Source organism: Bufo gargarizans, chromosome 2 (assembly GCF_014858855.1).
Source record: "Bufo gargarizans isolate SCDJY-AF-19 chromosome 2, ASM1485885v1, whole genome shotgun sequence".
In the NCBI taxonomy this organism is placed as follows: domain Eukaryota; kingdom Metazoa; phylum Chordata; class Amphibia; order Anura; family Bufonidae; genus Bufo; species Bufo gargarizans.
In genome coordinates, this window is record NC_058081.1 from 424,829,390 (window position 1) to 424,845,038 (window position 15,649).

The 15,649-nt window shown below is 43.4% G+C and overlaps 1 protein-coding gene across 7 annotated transcripts in view; it reads right to left on the reverse strand.

The window, feature by feature from the left end:
- The window catches only part of FNIP1 (folliculin interacting protein 1), a 257,563-nt gene that overhangs the window by 38,768 nt on the left and 203,146 nt on the right, over positions 1 to 15,649 (reverse strand). For 5 of the 7 annotated variants that reach the window (XM_044280903.1, XM_044280910.1, XM_044280904.1 and 2 more), the window contains 6 exons: positions 11,599 to 11,699; positions 11,090 to 11,164; positions 4,981 to 5,066; positions 2,646 to 2,729; positions 1,872 to 1,943; positions 1,650 to 1,785 (listed from right to left, as the gene is read on the reverse strand). In XM_044280903.1, the coding sequence (XP_044136838.1) occupies positions 1,650 to 1,785; positions 1,872 to 1,943; positions 2,646 to 2,729; positions 4,981 to 5,066; positions 11,090 to 11,164; positions 11,599 to 11,699 (554 nt within the window). The remainder of the gene's footprint in view (positions 1 to 1,649; positions 1,786 to 1,871; positions 1,944 to 2,645; positions 2,730 to 4,980; positions 5,067 to 11,089; positions 11,165 to 11,598; positions 11,700 to 15,649) is intronic. The other 2 variants (XM_044280907.1, XM_044280908.1) reach the window with 1 other exon arrangement.

Sequence of the window (15,649 nt, forward strand, 5' to 3'; positions counted from 1 at the left end):
ACTAAACTATTTCTTCCCATTCCAATATTCTTTTAAACTTGGACTGAATCGTCAAACAAGATTTCCTTCCCCTCTTCCAGTTCAGGAGAACATCAGCCTAAACAACCCAGTAAGACGTCAGGCAATGTTCCTAATTTCCCCACCTTCCCTTGAACCAGTCCAAATCAGTAAATGAATCTTAAATGCACAACAGAAAACACCTTCGAGTGAATACACATGTTTTTAAGACTTGTACTCATGAATTTCTTTAATATTAATATATCTTAATAGTGTTCAAAGCTCTGTTTTTCTGACACAGAACGTGAAATTCCATGTGCAGCTATTTAAGAGTACTTTCACACTTGCAACAGGAGTCCAGCTGGCAGTTCCGTCGCCGGAACTGCCTGTTGGATCCGGCAATCTGGACGCAAACGGATGCATTTGTGAGACGGATCCGGATGCTTCTCTCCGTTGTCATCCGGAAAAACAGATCTGGTATTATTTTTTATTTTTTAAAGGTCTGCGCATGCGCAGACCGGAAAGCCGGATCTGTTTTGCAGGCACACCTAATGCCGGATCCGGCACTAATACACTTCAAAGTAAATGAATGCCTGATCCGGTATTCCGGCAAGTGCTCAGTATTTTTTCTGTACAAAAAACGTAAGAGGGACTGAACTGATGCATCCTGAACGGATTGCTCTCCACTCAGAATGCATTAGGATAAATCTGATCAGTTTTTTTCCGTTATTGAGCTCCTGTGACGGAACTCAATACCGGAAAACAAAAACGCTAGTGTGAAAGTACCCTTTACCCTTGATCATAAACTTCTGATTCCTACAGCCACCACTAGTGGGTATTCCAGCGCAATTAAAACGGTTTCCAAAGGCTGCACATGCTGTATACAGAAAACAGAACTTCTACTTACTAATCCTCACCGATGCCATTCTTAGGGTGTGTGGGTCTCTGCTGAGCACCACTTCCTGCTCTAGCCTCGACACAGCAGGAAAACGCTGGCTGCAGCAATAATGTGCCTACTACAGCTAGCTTCTCGCTTCAACCCCCCCACATCCCAAGGGCAAGCTGCCTTACTATTTGGTTAGTTATCGATGTGTCAGTTGTGTTTGAATCAGACCTTATTACCATTTTAAGCTGTAATATATCATTCTGACCATCACTGTTTATGGTGTACTAATGAGACCTTCACTACTTGCGTCGCACGGCTGGTTTCCATTGTCCTCCCTAAAAGGGTGGCGGTACTATTTTTCATATTTGTTGCTGTGTACTTGCTGAGTTATAGTTTCAATATTTTCTAGATGTTTTAGTATAAGTTCTGTTTTGTTTTTTACATTTTTGCAGCTAGTGGTCAAATTATTTGTACTGCAATAGCCTATTTAAGAAGCTTACCACATGCTGTTTTATTATTGGATTCTATGTATTAACAGTAAGTAATTGGCCCCTAGTGGTTGCTAAAAGTAGGATTTGGCCCCTAGTGGTTGCTAAAAGTAGGACAATTCTAATCATTTACCTTGAAATATGCGGGTGATTTGTGGCTCTGTATCATATAATGGAGCTCTGATTATTATGGTAAGAAATTGAGCAGCACCCCTAGTTAGATCGTTAACATTTATCACAACAGAAAACAGATTGAAATTACAAAAACATTTTCTCACCATCGTGGGAAAACTCCATTCTCCAAGCTGGTAGTTTGGCTACGACGCCAGCGTCGCTGGTAGCTGCTGGCACAGCTGCTATTGAGTGATGAGCTTGGTGATGGAAATGGAGTGATCAGAAGACTACTCAGAGAAGCTACAGAGAGTGAGGGTAGATGTGTCATTAAAACAAACACAATCAAGCAAATAAAGTTTAGAATGCCGAAAGCAAAAAGGTCTCACCTGATCTTGCTATGCCACTGTCCCGGTCATCATTAAACCCTCGGCCTGGCATATCCATTGGATTGCTATGGACTGTAAGAAAGATTAGAACTTTTTTGTTATGTTAAAGAATTCCTGAACTTGGGCTCTTTCACCCAGCAGATCATCAGTATCACCTCTGAATTCATCTTAAAGGAATAACGTGAACAGGAAATGCAGATACTACCTGAGTGAGAGAACTGAGCACCTGAGTGATATTGGCATGCAAACCCACTACCAAAAGCTACAGCTCCGCTGAACAAGTGTCCATCACAACTACTTTCTTTCAGGTTGGATGTTTTACAAATTTTAGACTCGCTGTATACATATTTGGCGTACACTTTATACCACATGTAATACACAAACCAAGGCCGGTTTTCAGCAATTATGTAGAGAAGTTTTGAACAAGGACAATAGGAAATGATCCATAAAAAGTACAGGATGCATCATTTCCCCAGTAAACAAACTTTTTTTTTTTTTTTAACTATAAATCTTGTTCAGCGGGCCGGCTCATGTGCTTGTGAGAAAATTTAGAATATCAACATTGCAAAATGAATATATGCATGCAAAGGTGTGTAGACAAACAGCCACCAGCTGGGGAAATAAGGGTATTTTTTCTCAAGCTTCCATCTTCTCAATCTGACGCGATTTCCGTTAGATACAACTTTATTTTCCTTATTTCCACAGTAAAGCCAAAAATGTAACATGCAAAGATACACACAGGCTACACTACATGTCACATGGCAAGCAGCACACCTGCAAAGAAAGAAGCACTCCGGATGAGTCGGAGCGGGCCCTGCTCAGAGAATGCCCTCCTGGGGCTGCAGAGCTGAGACAGACCTACATGTTGAAATGCAGAATACAGATGGAAGAGAATACAGTTAATAGGGAAACGTGTGGCCTGCAGAAGAAATAAAATGGACAGGAAAAGAAAACAAAATGAAACAGACAGGGATTTGTATCAGTTTAACAAGGAGGTGGGCATGTACAGTGGCTGTCAGTTGGAGGTCCTCATTGTATATACAAAACCGCTAAGCCATAAGCAATGGTATGTCACTAGGGATGTATTAAGAATTAGTCTCATTTCTAAAGGGGTTTCCAGGAGTACAATATTGATGACCTATCCGCAGGCTAGGTCATCAATATCTCCCGACACCCCCACAATCTGATTTTTGAAGGGGCTGTCGTACTCCTGTGAACACTGTGGCCTCCTTGCAGCATACTAACCACAGTGCCGTACGTCGTCTGTGCTTGGTCTTTTTCAGCGATTTATGTTTAGTTCCAAGAAAAGATGATCCAGCATTGTTATTTCATGGGAAACAAATATAACACATATAAAAAGTACATGCTGAAACAGACATGTCAGGAGATTAGACTAATCCTCCTTAAAACTTTTTAAGACTTTAAAAGACTGATGAATAATATTCCTGGGGATTAAATATTTTGTACATGTCACTTGCCAATATGCTTTTTATTACAAATTAAACCCCAAATCATATATAAACAATATGGTCACAGGTAATGTGTCATCCATAGTGGCGTCACATCCCTAGATCCTGTGATCAAACTACCTATAGGCTCTAACAGAGACCAATAGGTAATCAAAGTACCTAGGTAAATAGATTTCTGTATTTAAATGGGATGAAATCATAGAAAACCCAAGTTGGTTAATCGTAGAACATTCAACACTGGTATTCCACTCTTTCCTAATGTGGGAAAATATCTTGTGCTGAGGAATACATTGCATACAGGTGTTTAGCAGCAAAACGAAAACTGCTGGCAGCGGGCTCAGAATCGATACAAGTACTTCCAATTCAGCACCTCTGCTTGGGCCCACGCTGCTCTCTACTCCCTGCTCCTGTCTCAACACAAATGCCTGCTCAGCCAATCACTGTTGAGGTGGGTCACTACTGTGGGCAGTGATTGGCTCAGAGGACATTTCCAAGCATGTCCAGACGGAAGCAGGGACGACCTGGGAAGCATTGGAAAGGCACGGGGGTGGGAGGAGGCACAGGACCACTGTGTTGTTGAATTGGTAGAGGTATCAGTTCTATTTACGTTTTTAAGCCATTCTGAGCCCGCTGCCACCAATTTTTTGTGCGCTGCAAAGCCCCATTAAGCACATTGGTAGTTGGTAGCCACATATCAAGATCCATACTGCAGCGGAAACTTGAGTCCCCCCCCTATAAACTTTAATCCATTTCCAAGGTGTTTTAGTAGATAGCGTTTTATGTGGTTATACAATACAAGATACTATGTCTTGATGTTGTGCTCACTCCCATGAACATATATTTATGTTATTACTAAAAGTAAGCGAACTTAGAATGCAAAGCGGACAAAACTGCTCGTTCATTATTAAATACAGTTTCCTATGTCTTGTCTACCCTGTTTCCCGCAGAAAAACAATATTTCTGTCCGGATTCTGTCCAAGTATAGAACGGATATAACTGAATATACAATATGTGTTCTAGTGGAAATTGTGTATATCACTGTCTTGTGAAAATGCGCAAAAAAATTTATTTTTATACTTTATTCATTTCTATCTGCTAAAACTGAAGGCTCAAAATACCCAAACCCAAGGTGCATCTTCTATTAAGATGCCCAGACACCTATATTGTACCAGTAAAAGGTTTACCCACCTTCTTAACTAACACGTTCATACGATGGGCACCCCTTTTTTGTTTCTTTGGGTAGGAACTGCAACACTGACGTGGTGAAACACATCACTGTACACCTCCATTGTTCCTTTGTAACTGGAGGTCACGTGTTGCATATTCTCACCTCTTCTGCCTTTAGACCCACCTTGGGTTTGGGTATTTTGCTCCTTCAATTTTAGCAAACAAACTAATAAAGTATTTATTATTTTATTATTAAGTGTTTTCACAGGGCAGTGATATATCAAGTGTAGAACAGACAGCACCCAGACTGAACAATGACCAATTAAGGTCAATAATTTTCTGCAAAGACCACCATGATGAGGAATTTTCAGCGTGTACTATCCAGCTCAGATTTTCCCACAGGATGTTCTTTCATTGTGTCATGAAAACTCCACAACTATTCTGATAAGGATTGTCCCCTCAAATATATTCACCTATGTTCCCAAGGAGCCCGTTCATGATGCTGTTCTCGGTCCTCAGCGTGTTTTCGTGGCTAATGTTCTCAAAGCTGTCCTGCAGTCTGTAAGACGTAAACAGATGAATAAAGTAATTTCAGCTCAGCTCATTTGGACCAGAATGAATATGAAAAAATACTATTAAAAAAATTAAAAGGGAAAGCGATGGATACACAGAAGTCCTTAAAGGGGTTGTCCAGAACCTGTAAAGAGAGCTATACTTACTTGCTCCCAACCGGTAACCATGGATAGTGTCTTTACCCCATTTGGTCTTCCGGTCTGCACCTGTAAAATTCCTGCATGGAGAGGGTCATGTGCGCCGCTGCAGCCAATAACCGATTTCAGCAGTGACATGTCTCAAAGCAGCAAATAACTCAGCAGTGATGTGCCACTTGGGAACACATCACTTTTGAGGCTTGTGATTGGCTGCAGTGATGCATGTGTCCAGGGCCGTTTGAAGGAATTTGGGGGCCCCAAGCAAAATAGACATGGAGGCCCCCTCCACACCTTACGCACGCAAAGCCACAGTATAGCCATACAGTTTAAGTTCACCCACACTTTATATAAATAAAAAAGGAGGTTTACAGTGCAAATACTGCTGTTGCATTTAATGTGCATGAAATTTGAACAGTGCCATCCACAGATCCCCCCTCCCCGAAACATTGCCATCCACAGATCTCCCCCCTAAACAGTGCCATCCACAGATCCCCACTGCCCTAAACAGTGCCATCCACAGATCCCCCCTGCCCTAAACAGTGCCATCATTAGGGGAGGGAGGATCTGTGGATGGCACTGTTTAGGGGGGGGGGGAATCTGTGGATGGCACTGTTTAGGGGGGGGGGATCTGTGGATGGCACTGTTTAGGGGGGGGGATCTGTGGATGGCACTGTTTAGGGGGGGGGGTCTGTGGATGGCACTGTTTAGGGGGGGGGGATCTGTGGATGGCACTGTTTAGGGGGGGAGATCTGTGGATGGCACTGTTTAGGGGGGAGATCTGTGGATGGCACTGTTTAGGGGGGAGATCTGTGGATGGCACTGTTTAGGGGGGAGATCTGTGGATGGCACTGTTTAGGGGGGAGATCTGTGGATGGCACTGTTTAGGGGGGAGATCTGTGGATGGCACTGTTTAGGGGGGAGATCTGTGGATGGCACTGTTTAGGGGGGAGATCTGTGGATGGCACTGTTTAGGGGGGAGATCTGTGGATGGCACTGTTTAGGGGGGAGATCTGTGGATGGCACTGTTTAGGGGGGAGATCTGTGGATGGCACTGTTTAGGGGGGAGATCTGTGGATGGCACTGTTTAGGGGGGAGATCTGTGGATGGCACTGTAGGGGGATCTGTGGATGGCACGGCCATCCACAGACAGCTCTACAGATCCCCCTCCCCGACGCTCACAGCAGTATATTTATAAACTAATCAGTAACTACTTTAACTTTAATCATTGCTCATTGCTGAGCTCTTTACTTGGATTATTTCCAAGTAATCCCCCCTAAACAGTGCCATCCACAGATCTCCCCCCTAAACAGTGCCATCCACAGATCTCCCCCCTAAACAGTGCCATCCACAGATCCCTCCTCCCCTAAACAGTGCCATCCACAGATCCCCCCTCCCCTAAACAGTGCCATGATGGCACTGTTTAGGGGAGGGGGATCTGTGGATGGCACTGTTTAGGGGGGTATCTGTGGATGGCACTGTTTAGGGGGGATCTGTGGATGGCACTGTTTAGGGGGGATATCTGTGGATGGCACTGTTTAGGGGGGATATCTGTGGATGGCACTGTTTAGGGGGGATATCTGTGGATGGCACTGTTTAGGGGGGATATCTGTGGATGGCACTGTTTAGGGGAGGGGGGGATCTGTGGATGGCACTGTTTAGGGGAGGGGGGGATCTGTGGATGGCACTGTAGGGGAATCTGTGGATGGTACTGCCATCCACAGACCCCTCTACAGTGCCATCCACAGATCCCCCTCCCCGACGCTCACAGCAGTATATTTATAAACTAATCAGTAACTACTTTAACTTTAATCATTGCTCGTTGCTGAGCTCTTTACTTGGATTATTTGGATATCTTACTTTGTCTTAGCTCCGGTAACAGCAAGCAGTGCAGGCGGTGCTAACTCACTGACGTCACGCGCCTGCGCCGCCTAGTGGGAGGAGCAGGCGCGTGACGTTGGTCAGTGAGTGAGCGCCGCTCCCCCCCCCCCCGCACTGCCTGCTATTACCGGAGCTAAGACAAAGTAAGATATCCAAATAATCCAAGTAAAGAGCTCAGCAACGAGCAATGATTAAAAGTTAAAGTAGTTACTGATTAGTTTATAAATATACTGCTGTGAGCAGCGTGGCCCTGTATATATTATAACCCCCAGGCAAGCGTCCCAGTCACCATGGGAACGCCTGAGGGTTAGAATATACCATCGGATTTGAGTTTTTACGATCTCACTGAGCTCATAAAACTCAGATCCGATGGTATATTCTAACCTGCAGGAAAGCGTCCCCGTCACTATTGGAATGCCTGGGGGTTAGAATATACCATCGGATCTTCTGAGTTAGGCCTCACAGCACACGACAGTTTATTTTCACGGTCCGCAAAAACGGGGTCCGTAGGTCCGTGATCGTTTTTTCGTCCGTGGGTCTTCCTTGATTTTTGGAGGATCCACGGACATGAAAAAAAAGTCGTTTTGGTGTCCGCCTGGCCGTGCGGAGCCAAACGGATCCATCCTGAATTACAATGCAAGTCAATGGGGACGGATCCGTTTGACGTTGACACAATATGGTGCCATTTCAAACGGATCCGTCCCCATTGACTTTCAATGTAAAGTCTGGAGTTCTTTTATACCATCGAATTGGAGTTTTCTCCAATCCGATGGTATATTTTAACTTGAAGCGTCCCCACCACCATGGGAACGCCTCTATGTTCGAATATACTGTCGGATATGAGCTACATCGTGAAACTCAGATCCGACAGTATATTCTAACACAGAGGCGTTCCCATGGTGATGGGGATGCTTCAGGTTAGAATACACTACAAACTGTGTACATGACTGCCCCCTGCTGCCTGGCAGCACCCGATCTCTTAAAGGGGGCCGTGATCAGCACAATTAACTCCTCAGGTGCCACACCTGAAGGGGTTAATTGTACTATCATATCCCCCTGTAAGAGCTCAGGGCTGCCAGGCAGCAGGGTTCAGCCCCCCCCCCCCAGTTTGAATATCATTGGTGGCCAGTGCGGCCTTCCGCCCCCTCCCTCTATTGTAATAAATCATTGGTGGCACAGTGTGCGCCCCCCATCCCTCTATAGCAGTAACAACATTGGTGGCAGTGTGCGGCCTCCCATCTCTCCCCCCCCCCCCCCGATCATTGGTGGCAGCGTAGTTCCGATCGGAGTCCCAGTTTAATCGCTGGGGCTCCGATCAGTAACCATGGCAACCAGGAAGCTACTGCAGCCCTGGTTGCCATGGTTACTTAGCAATAGTGGAAGATTCATACTTACCTGCTTGCTGCTGCGATGTCTGTGACGGGCCGGGAGCTCCTCCTACTGGTAAGTGACAGTTCTTTAGCAATGCGCCGCACAGACCTGTCACTTACCAGTAGGTGGAGCTCCCGGCCGGACACGAACATCGCAGCAGCAAGCAGGTAACTATGAATCTTCTACTATTGTACTATTGCTAAGTAACCATGGCAACCAGGACTGCAGTAGCGTCCTGGTTGCCATGGTTACCGATCGGAGCCCCAGCGATTAAACTGGGACTCCGATCGGAACTCCGCTGCCACCAATGATCGGGGGGGGGGAGAGATGGGAGGCCGCACACTGGCCACCAATGTTGTTACTGCTATAGAGGGAGGGGGGGCCGATGGGGGGTGCACACTGTGCCACCAACGATTTAATACAATAGAGGGAGGAAGGGGGGGCCCGATGGGGGGCGCACACTGTGCCACCAACGATATTCAAACTGGGGAGGGGGGGGGTCTGCCCCCTGCTGCCTGGCAGCCCTGATCTCTTACAGGGGGATAGGATAGTACAATTAACCCCTTCAGGTGCCGCACCTGAAGGGGTTAATTGTGCTATCATATCCCCCTGTAAGAGATCGGGTGCTGCCAGGCAGCAGGGGGCAGTCTTGTACAAAGTTTGTAGTGTATTCTAACTAGAAGCGTCCCCATCACCATGGGAACGCCTCTGTGTTAGAATATACTGTCGGATATGAGTTTTCACGAAGTGAAAACTTAGATCTGAAAAACCTTTTATGCAGACGGATCTTCGGATCCGTCTGTGTGAAAGCAACCTACGGCCACGGATCACGGACACGGATGCCAATCTTGTGTGCATCCGTGTTCTTTCACGGACCCATTGACTTGACAGGACAGGTCATATTTTTTTGACGGACAGGATACACGGATCACGGCCTCGGCTGCAAAACGGTGCATTTTCCGATTTTTCCACGGACCCATTGAAAGTTAATGGGTCAGCGAAAAAAAAAACGGAAAACGGCACAACGGCCACGGATGCACACAACGGTCGTGTGCATGAGGCCTTACTCAGCCTTAAAGGAAGCAAAACAAGCACTGGCTCTGCTTGGCCCCGGGCCAGCTCGGGGCCCCAAGCAATTGCTTGTTTTGCCTGTCAGTTAGCGACGGGCCTGCATGTGTCCAAACAGAGTGGCTGAAGCAGGTAATTTAAAATTCCTGGACAATCCCTTCAAGGCCTTCTCTTTTTTTTTTCAGAGTCTAGAACTAGTGCTTAGGAAGCAAACACTGTACCACTGACAAACTAGGAATCTAAGAAATCTTGTTTTCTGGCCATATTTTTATTTGTTTGTCAGTGTAGCCATACAAGGGCTTGTTTTTTGCAAGACGAGTTGCACTTTTAGTAACACCATTGTAAGGTAAAAATAACTTATTAATTTTTTGGGGGTGTATTGGAAAAACAAAAACTATTCTTGCATTACTTTTGAACTTAAAATTTATAACTTACACTATACGGCAGAACATGGGTCTGTATGACTTGCAATACCAAATGCGTGTAATTTGTGACTACTTTTGCATAATAATAGCACTTCGTACATTCTAAGAGTTGTAACTTATTCATTTTTCTGACAATGCAGCCATATATGTCTTGCTTTTTATGGAACAAGATTCAGTTTTCATTGATGGCATTTTGCGGTACAAGTGAGTTGATTAACACAAATTTTTTGAGGGAATAGGAAAAAAAATATCATATTTTTTTGTTTTTTATTGGGTGGTTTAAATAACATTATCTTTATTACACAGGTTGTGAAGAACATGGCAATACATCATATGTGTGAATATGTTTTTTTAACCACTTTTACAAAGTAAAACCACCTTTTTTTTTTTTTACAGAAGAATATGCATTTTTTTTTTAACAAACTTTATAATAGGCATAAGGCAGGTCTGGGGCCTTTGTTAGATACCTGGCTGCCATGGTAAATCATCAGGACTGCACAACATCGTTCACAGGGAGACAATGGTGATAGACAAAGGGAGGGGATATCCTCTAACTGCCTAGATGTAGGGGATCTAGGCAGTTAAGCAGCCAGGTTCAAACTTCTCTGATCCTGGTCATTAGAGCAAGAGCCTGGCTTCTGTTAGTGCTGGCCTCCCTTGGTGACCTGGATTGGTGTATCAGCACAGCCTGTGTGGGGGTCCGTTTAGTATTTGCCACCGGCGCCACGACTAATGTCACTAATACACAACTGTCCAGACCCTCATTCTATTTCCCCACCAAAAAACAAACATTGTTAGGCACAAAAAGGGCAAATTAATCGAAGGAATTTAGAACACAGTTTAGTGGTGTTATTTTGCTCTCAAACATAAAATCCCAGTGTTGCCATGAGTGCTAACAGTCAGCTGATGGTAACATTGCTGTTGAGATGAAGGCTTGAACTGGTGCCAGTGCCACCAGAGTGGCCTCCACAATAGATAATGACATCATTCAGCAGCTGAATAGCTCAAATAGAATGATCCAAAAGCAGATAAACCCCTATAATCTTGTGCACATCGTATACAGAATTTGTATTTATTTGTTTAACTAATATGTTCCAAGTTTAGCAGGCATGAAATCAAAATAAACTCACGTGTTAAGACTCCCGTAGATGCTGCTCCCTGTCCGTGCAGTGAAGACTTTGCTCAGCATTAGTTGCGGCGGAGAGCTGTACACAGAAAGAAGGAAAAGCTTAAACTGGCTGCAATGTAAGGTCCGTTCTATAGCAGTCTAACAAGCATTCAAGAATGGGAATGATTATATGTCCTATTAAACTTTATAGAGGTAACAGAGGGAGGATTCCTTTTCTAGCTACTGCACAAAGAGAGACTCCTGTTCTGGAGAACGTTGTTTATTAATAACATGGATGAACCACTGATTTTAAGCAAAAATTATCAACTGTGGAAAGATTCCACTGGCAATAATAGCTGACTGACCAAGAGAGGACATTTAATAATAATCAGTATAACAGATTTGGGCCACTGGCATTCAATTTGAAATTCAATTTAAAGAGCACTTGTCACTAAATAATTGTAGGACTCTGCCTTGTGTCATTCCTTTGTTAAAAAAAAAGAGAAAACTGACAACTAAATTAACACTCACCGGATCTGGTGAATTTTTAGCGTGGAGCCTTTGTAGCTCATGGCCACAGAACCAAACATCATTTCTCCCAGCATATTGGCATCTGAGGAACATCGAGAGCTCTGCAAAAGAAAAAACACTAAATGGTTAAAACTACTGTACAGGGAGAACACCATTAATAAACAGCAGGTAAAAATCTGTGTCTAAAAGCATATGGGCTGGTCTGAAAAACTGAGTACAATAGTATATGTAAATGCAAACAGTACACAAGATTACAACTACTAACATTAGTGATCTGGTGCAGTACAGCATGTATTCTGTGCCTTTTATTTTTTTTCTGAGTCCCATTGGCTTCGTCCTCTTAACCAGAAACCAAACAATGTACAGCCAGCGTTCACACACCTTTTGTTCCTATATGCCACAAGATATTGCAGATCCACTACGTATCACACAAGTCCAGCAAAGAGGGCATTTTGGTTCTGTATATGCCCATAGTACTAGCACTGGGAAACTTTCACTTTTACACACTGACTTTATATATTATCTGGACAGAATAATAAAAAAGGCAATGGCCAGACTCATTAGAAGAGCTGTCACTCAGCATTTCATACATAATTGCTGAAACTATTCCAAATATAATAAAAATAATCCCTGAGGCGAGCATGAAATGAAATTACACAGGAACTGTACCGCTCTGGTATGCAGATCGCCATTCACATACCATAACTGGTGTTAAAGTGTAACCCACCCTGGGTGGCTGTCTGGGTCAGTGGCAATTACTGCATTATTGTTAAAGTAACAAACTCAAGAAAAGCTGAGAAAAACTGCATAATATGTCATGTATATAATTATATATCCCTTGCTACCAATCAACCACAGTATGTTTTCCCATCCTGCTGCTCCACAGTCATAGAACGTGTGCTCTTTACGCCACTAAATCCACTTATTCACTATGGATAACTTTTACAGTATAGTCCACTTAAATCCCATTAGCCAAAGGTTGGACTACACTGTGCAACATGAATATTCCCAAGTTTTAACTAAGGGTGTCTGCTGTCATTATGTTTGGCCCAGACAAGGCATTAAGGGACCCTTCTACCCAAGGGCCTCAATATTCAAACCCTCAAAAAACATTATTATATAAATGCATCAAGCAGCCGTTTTTGCCGTTCCGTAAATACACAGTACAAGTGGTTATATGCAGCTTTGTATAATATTACATAAAATGCCTCTTTCTTTACTTATCAGACTCCTCTCCTGCTCCATCCTACCTCCTACATTGATCATTCACTCTTTTTCACAGGTAAAATTCACCTTCAGAGAGGCAGAGATAAAAACGGATCAGGTTCACCAAGGTATCAGCTTACAGCTGGTTCTCATAAAAGTCTATGGAGAGCGAAGGGAGATGAGGAGGAGGGAGCAATTCCCAAGGGAGTGTGATAAGGACAGACAAAGACGCTTGTCTTAATCTCTTCCTTCAGTGCTGGATTCACTTCCACAATTCTTATTACTCCTGTATAATGTTCTCAGAGCTACTAATGCTTCTGAGAGATAGGGGAGCAGGGTCTCTTCTGCTCTGTGTGTATAGGAGACCTCATAGCAGTTATTCTCTGCCCCCTCTGGAGCCTAGTTAGGGAAAACTGCTGAATATGCAGGATACAAATTATATAAATGGCCAGAAATGCTTTTACTCCAGCTTATTCTGAAAACTCACCTGAAACAAAATGTACACTATAATTATCATACATAATGGTGTATATGACACCGCAGAAAGTCCTTTCCATATGAGGCTGGAACTACACAGACATTTTATTGCATAGCAGCTTCAATATCAATTGTGCACCGTCATCATATTTTAGACCCTAAATGATAACAGAAACATGTCCTTTGGCAATGCATCTAAAAAACGTCTGCATGTCCAATAAACTCAGCTACTATTATAAATATATTACTGGATGTTTCAGATGGAAGAAGCATATATTTCTTATGTAAAATGATGACAAATGGCACAATGCTTTCTTATAGCAGGCCAAACCTGCAACAGTACAAAGTGGTACAAGCACTATTTTGAGGAAGTGGTAACCAGAAACTTATGATCTCTGCAAGTTCACTTGTCAGGAGCAATATTTATCTGTGTCAGATGACTGCCTTCTCCAGCAGCCAAAATGCCTTCTCTTATGTAAAATGTAACTCAAGCCAAGAGATGAGATCCCAGTCTAAGAGCCAGAGGAACAAGTCAGCATTTCAAATTCACATGTTCTTGTCATTTTTAACTCTTTTTGGTGTTGGGGGGGAAGGTAAATGCCAATCATACTTGGTGAAATTTTGACAGTCTAACACCAGGGGTCATTATGACTCAATTCTTATGCATAAAAATATTTTTTAAAAATGCATTTTTTTTTTTATAATTACATACACTGGGGTGTAAAAAGTGTACATGAGCACGTAGTTCACAAATTCAAGGACTTTAATCTGTATCCATCTGTGAATAGTGTAGCATAAATACCCTTGAAAAAAAATTCTATAGCTGCTCTGATGCAAGTGACCATACACCTCTAATACTTTGGGCCATGATTTTCAGCATGTGATTATAGCAGGTTATTAGTCCTATTGACATCATGGTATGACATCAGAAGTTGAACTGTTTGGGGAAGTGTGTGGCCAGTTTTCAGCAGCAAGATGGGTAGGTAACATGGTATTCTGTGCAGGGTGGGACAGGTGGCTATAGTGACTTTGTATATTGTCATCTTTAAAGGGAACCCGTCACTGGAATTTTGTGTATAATGCTGAGGACATGGGTTGCTAGATGGCCGCTAGCACATCCGCAATACTCAGCCCCCATAGCTCTGTGTGCTTTTATTGTGTAAAAAAAAAAAGATTTGCAAGATACATATGCAAATTAACCTAAGATGAGTCCTGTAGGTGAGATGAGTCAGGTTAATTTGCATATGTATAAAATCGTTTTTGTTTTTTTTACACGATAAAAGCACACAGAGCTATGGGGACTGGGTATTGCGGATGTGCTAGCGGCCATCTAGCAACCCATGTCCTCAGCTCTATGCACAAATCCCGGTGACAGGTTCCCTTTAATGTAGTACTCCACCGTCCTTCCAGTACTTCACAGTATCCATATGTCAGATGCCTAGACCGAGAGGATGTTAGTTGCCAATAAATAAGGAATAGCACATTGCATCCGCATCTATTCCTGTGTCTGGAGCCTTTGCCAAAATTGTTATGTCACCTGCTGGTTTTGGTTACGCTCACCCCCCAAATGTGATTCTCCACATTGTAGAGCCCGACAGTGGCTCAGTCTTCATGTCCTGTCCCTTTTTGCTCTCATCTGTATTTATCATGTCATTTGAATTGAATAAAATTAGTTTTTTATTGTGATACATCCTCACCATCTCTTTTTTTTGTGTAATCATGGTAATACACACCAGTTTTATGTTGCCCCCATCTTTGTACAGCATAAACCAGCGACCGGTTCCCTTAGCTACACTTTGGGTCACTTACTTGAGTTAACCCAGAAGTTTAGAATTTTTTTTATTGAACTGATGAAGTATAACCTGGGTTGAGAGCTCATGAATATGAGAAATCTCTGGCGTGTTGTAGTATCCCCACTATGATAACAGTTGAGTGTTCTGAGTAGGGGACTTCCATCTATTAACTCAGGGTATTTGAAAGTGACGGTAAGAGGATATTGCTCCACACAGCCAAGTAGGCCCCAAATGTTGCATACATATTTTTTGCGATTGCAAAATACAGTATTGTCCTCTTTGTTGTGGAATTTTGAGGTTCTCCTGAATCCTTGCTGCAAAGACCTTAAGGGTCCATTATAACGTTCATATGTGTTTTGCGGACCGTACATCGCTGGCACTCCCATAGAAAATACCTTTTCTTGTCCGCAATTGCGGACAAGAATAGGACATGTTCTATTTTTTTTTGCGGAACGGAAGTGCGGATCCAGAAGTGCGGATGCAGACAGCACATTCCTGCCCCACTAAAAATGAATGGGTCCGAACCTGTTCCGCAAAATTGCGGAACGGATGTGAAACCATTTTGCGGACGCGTG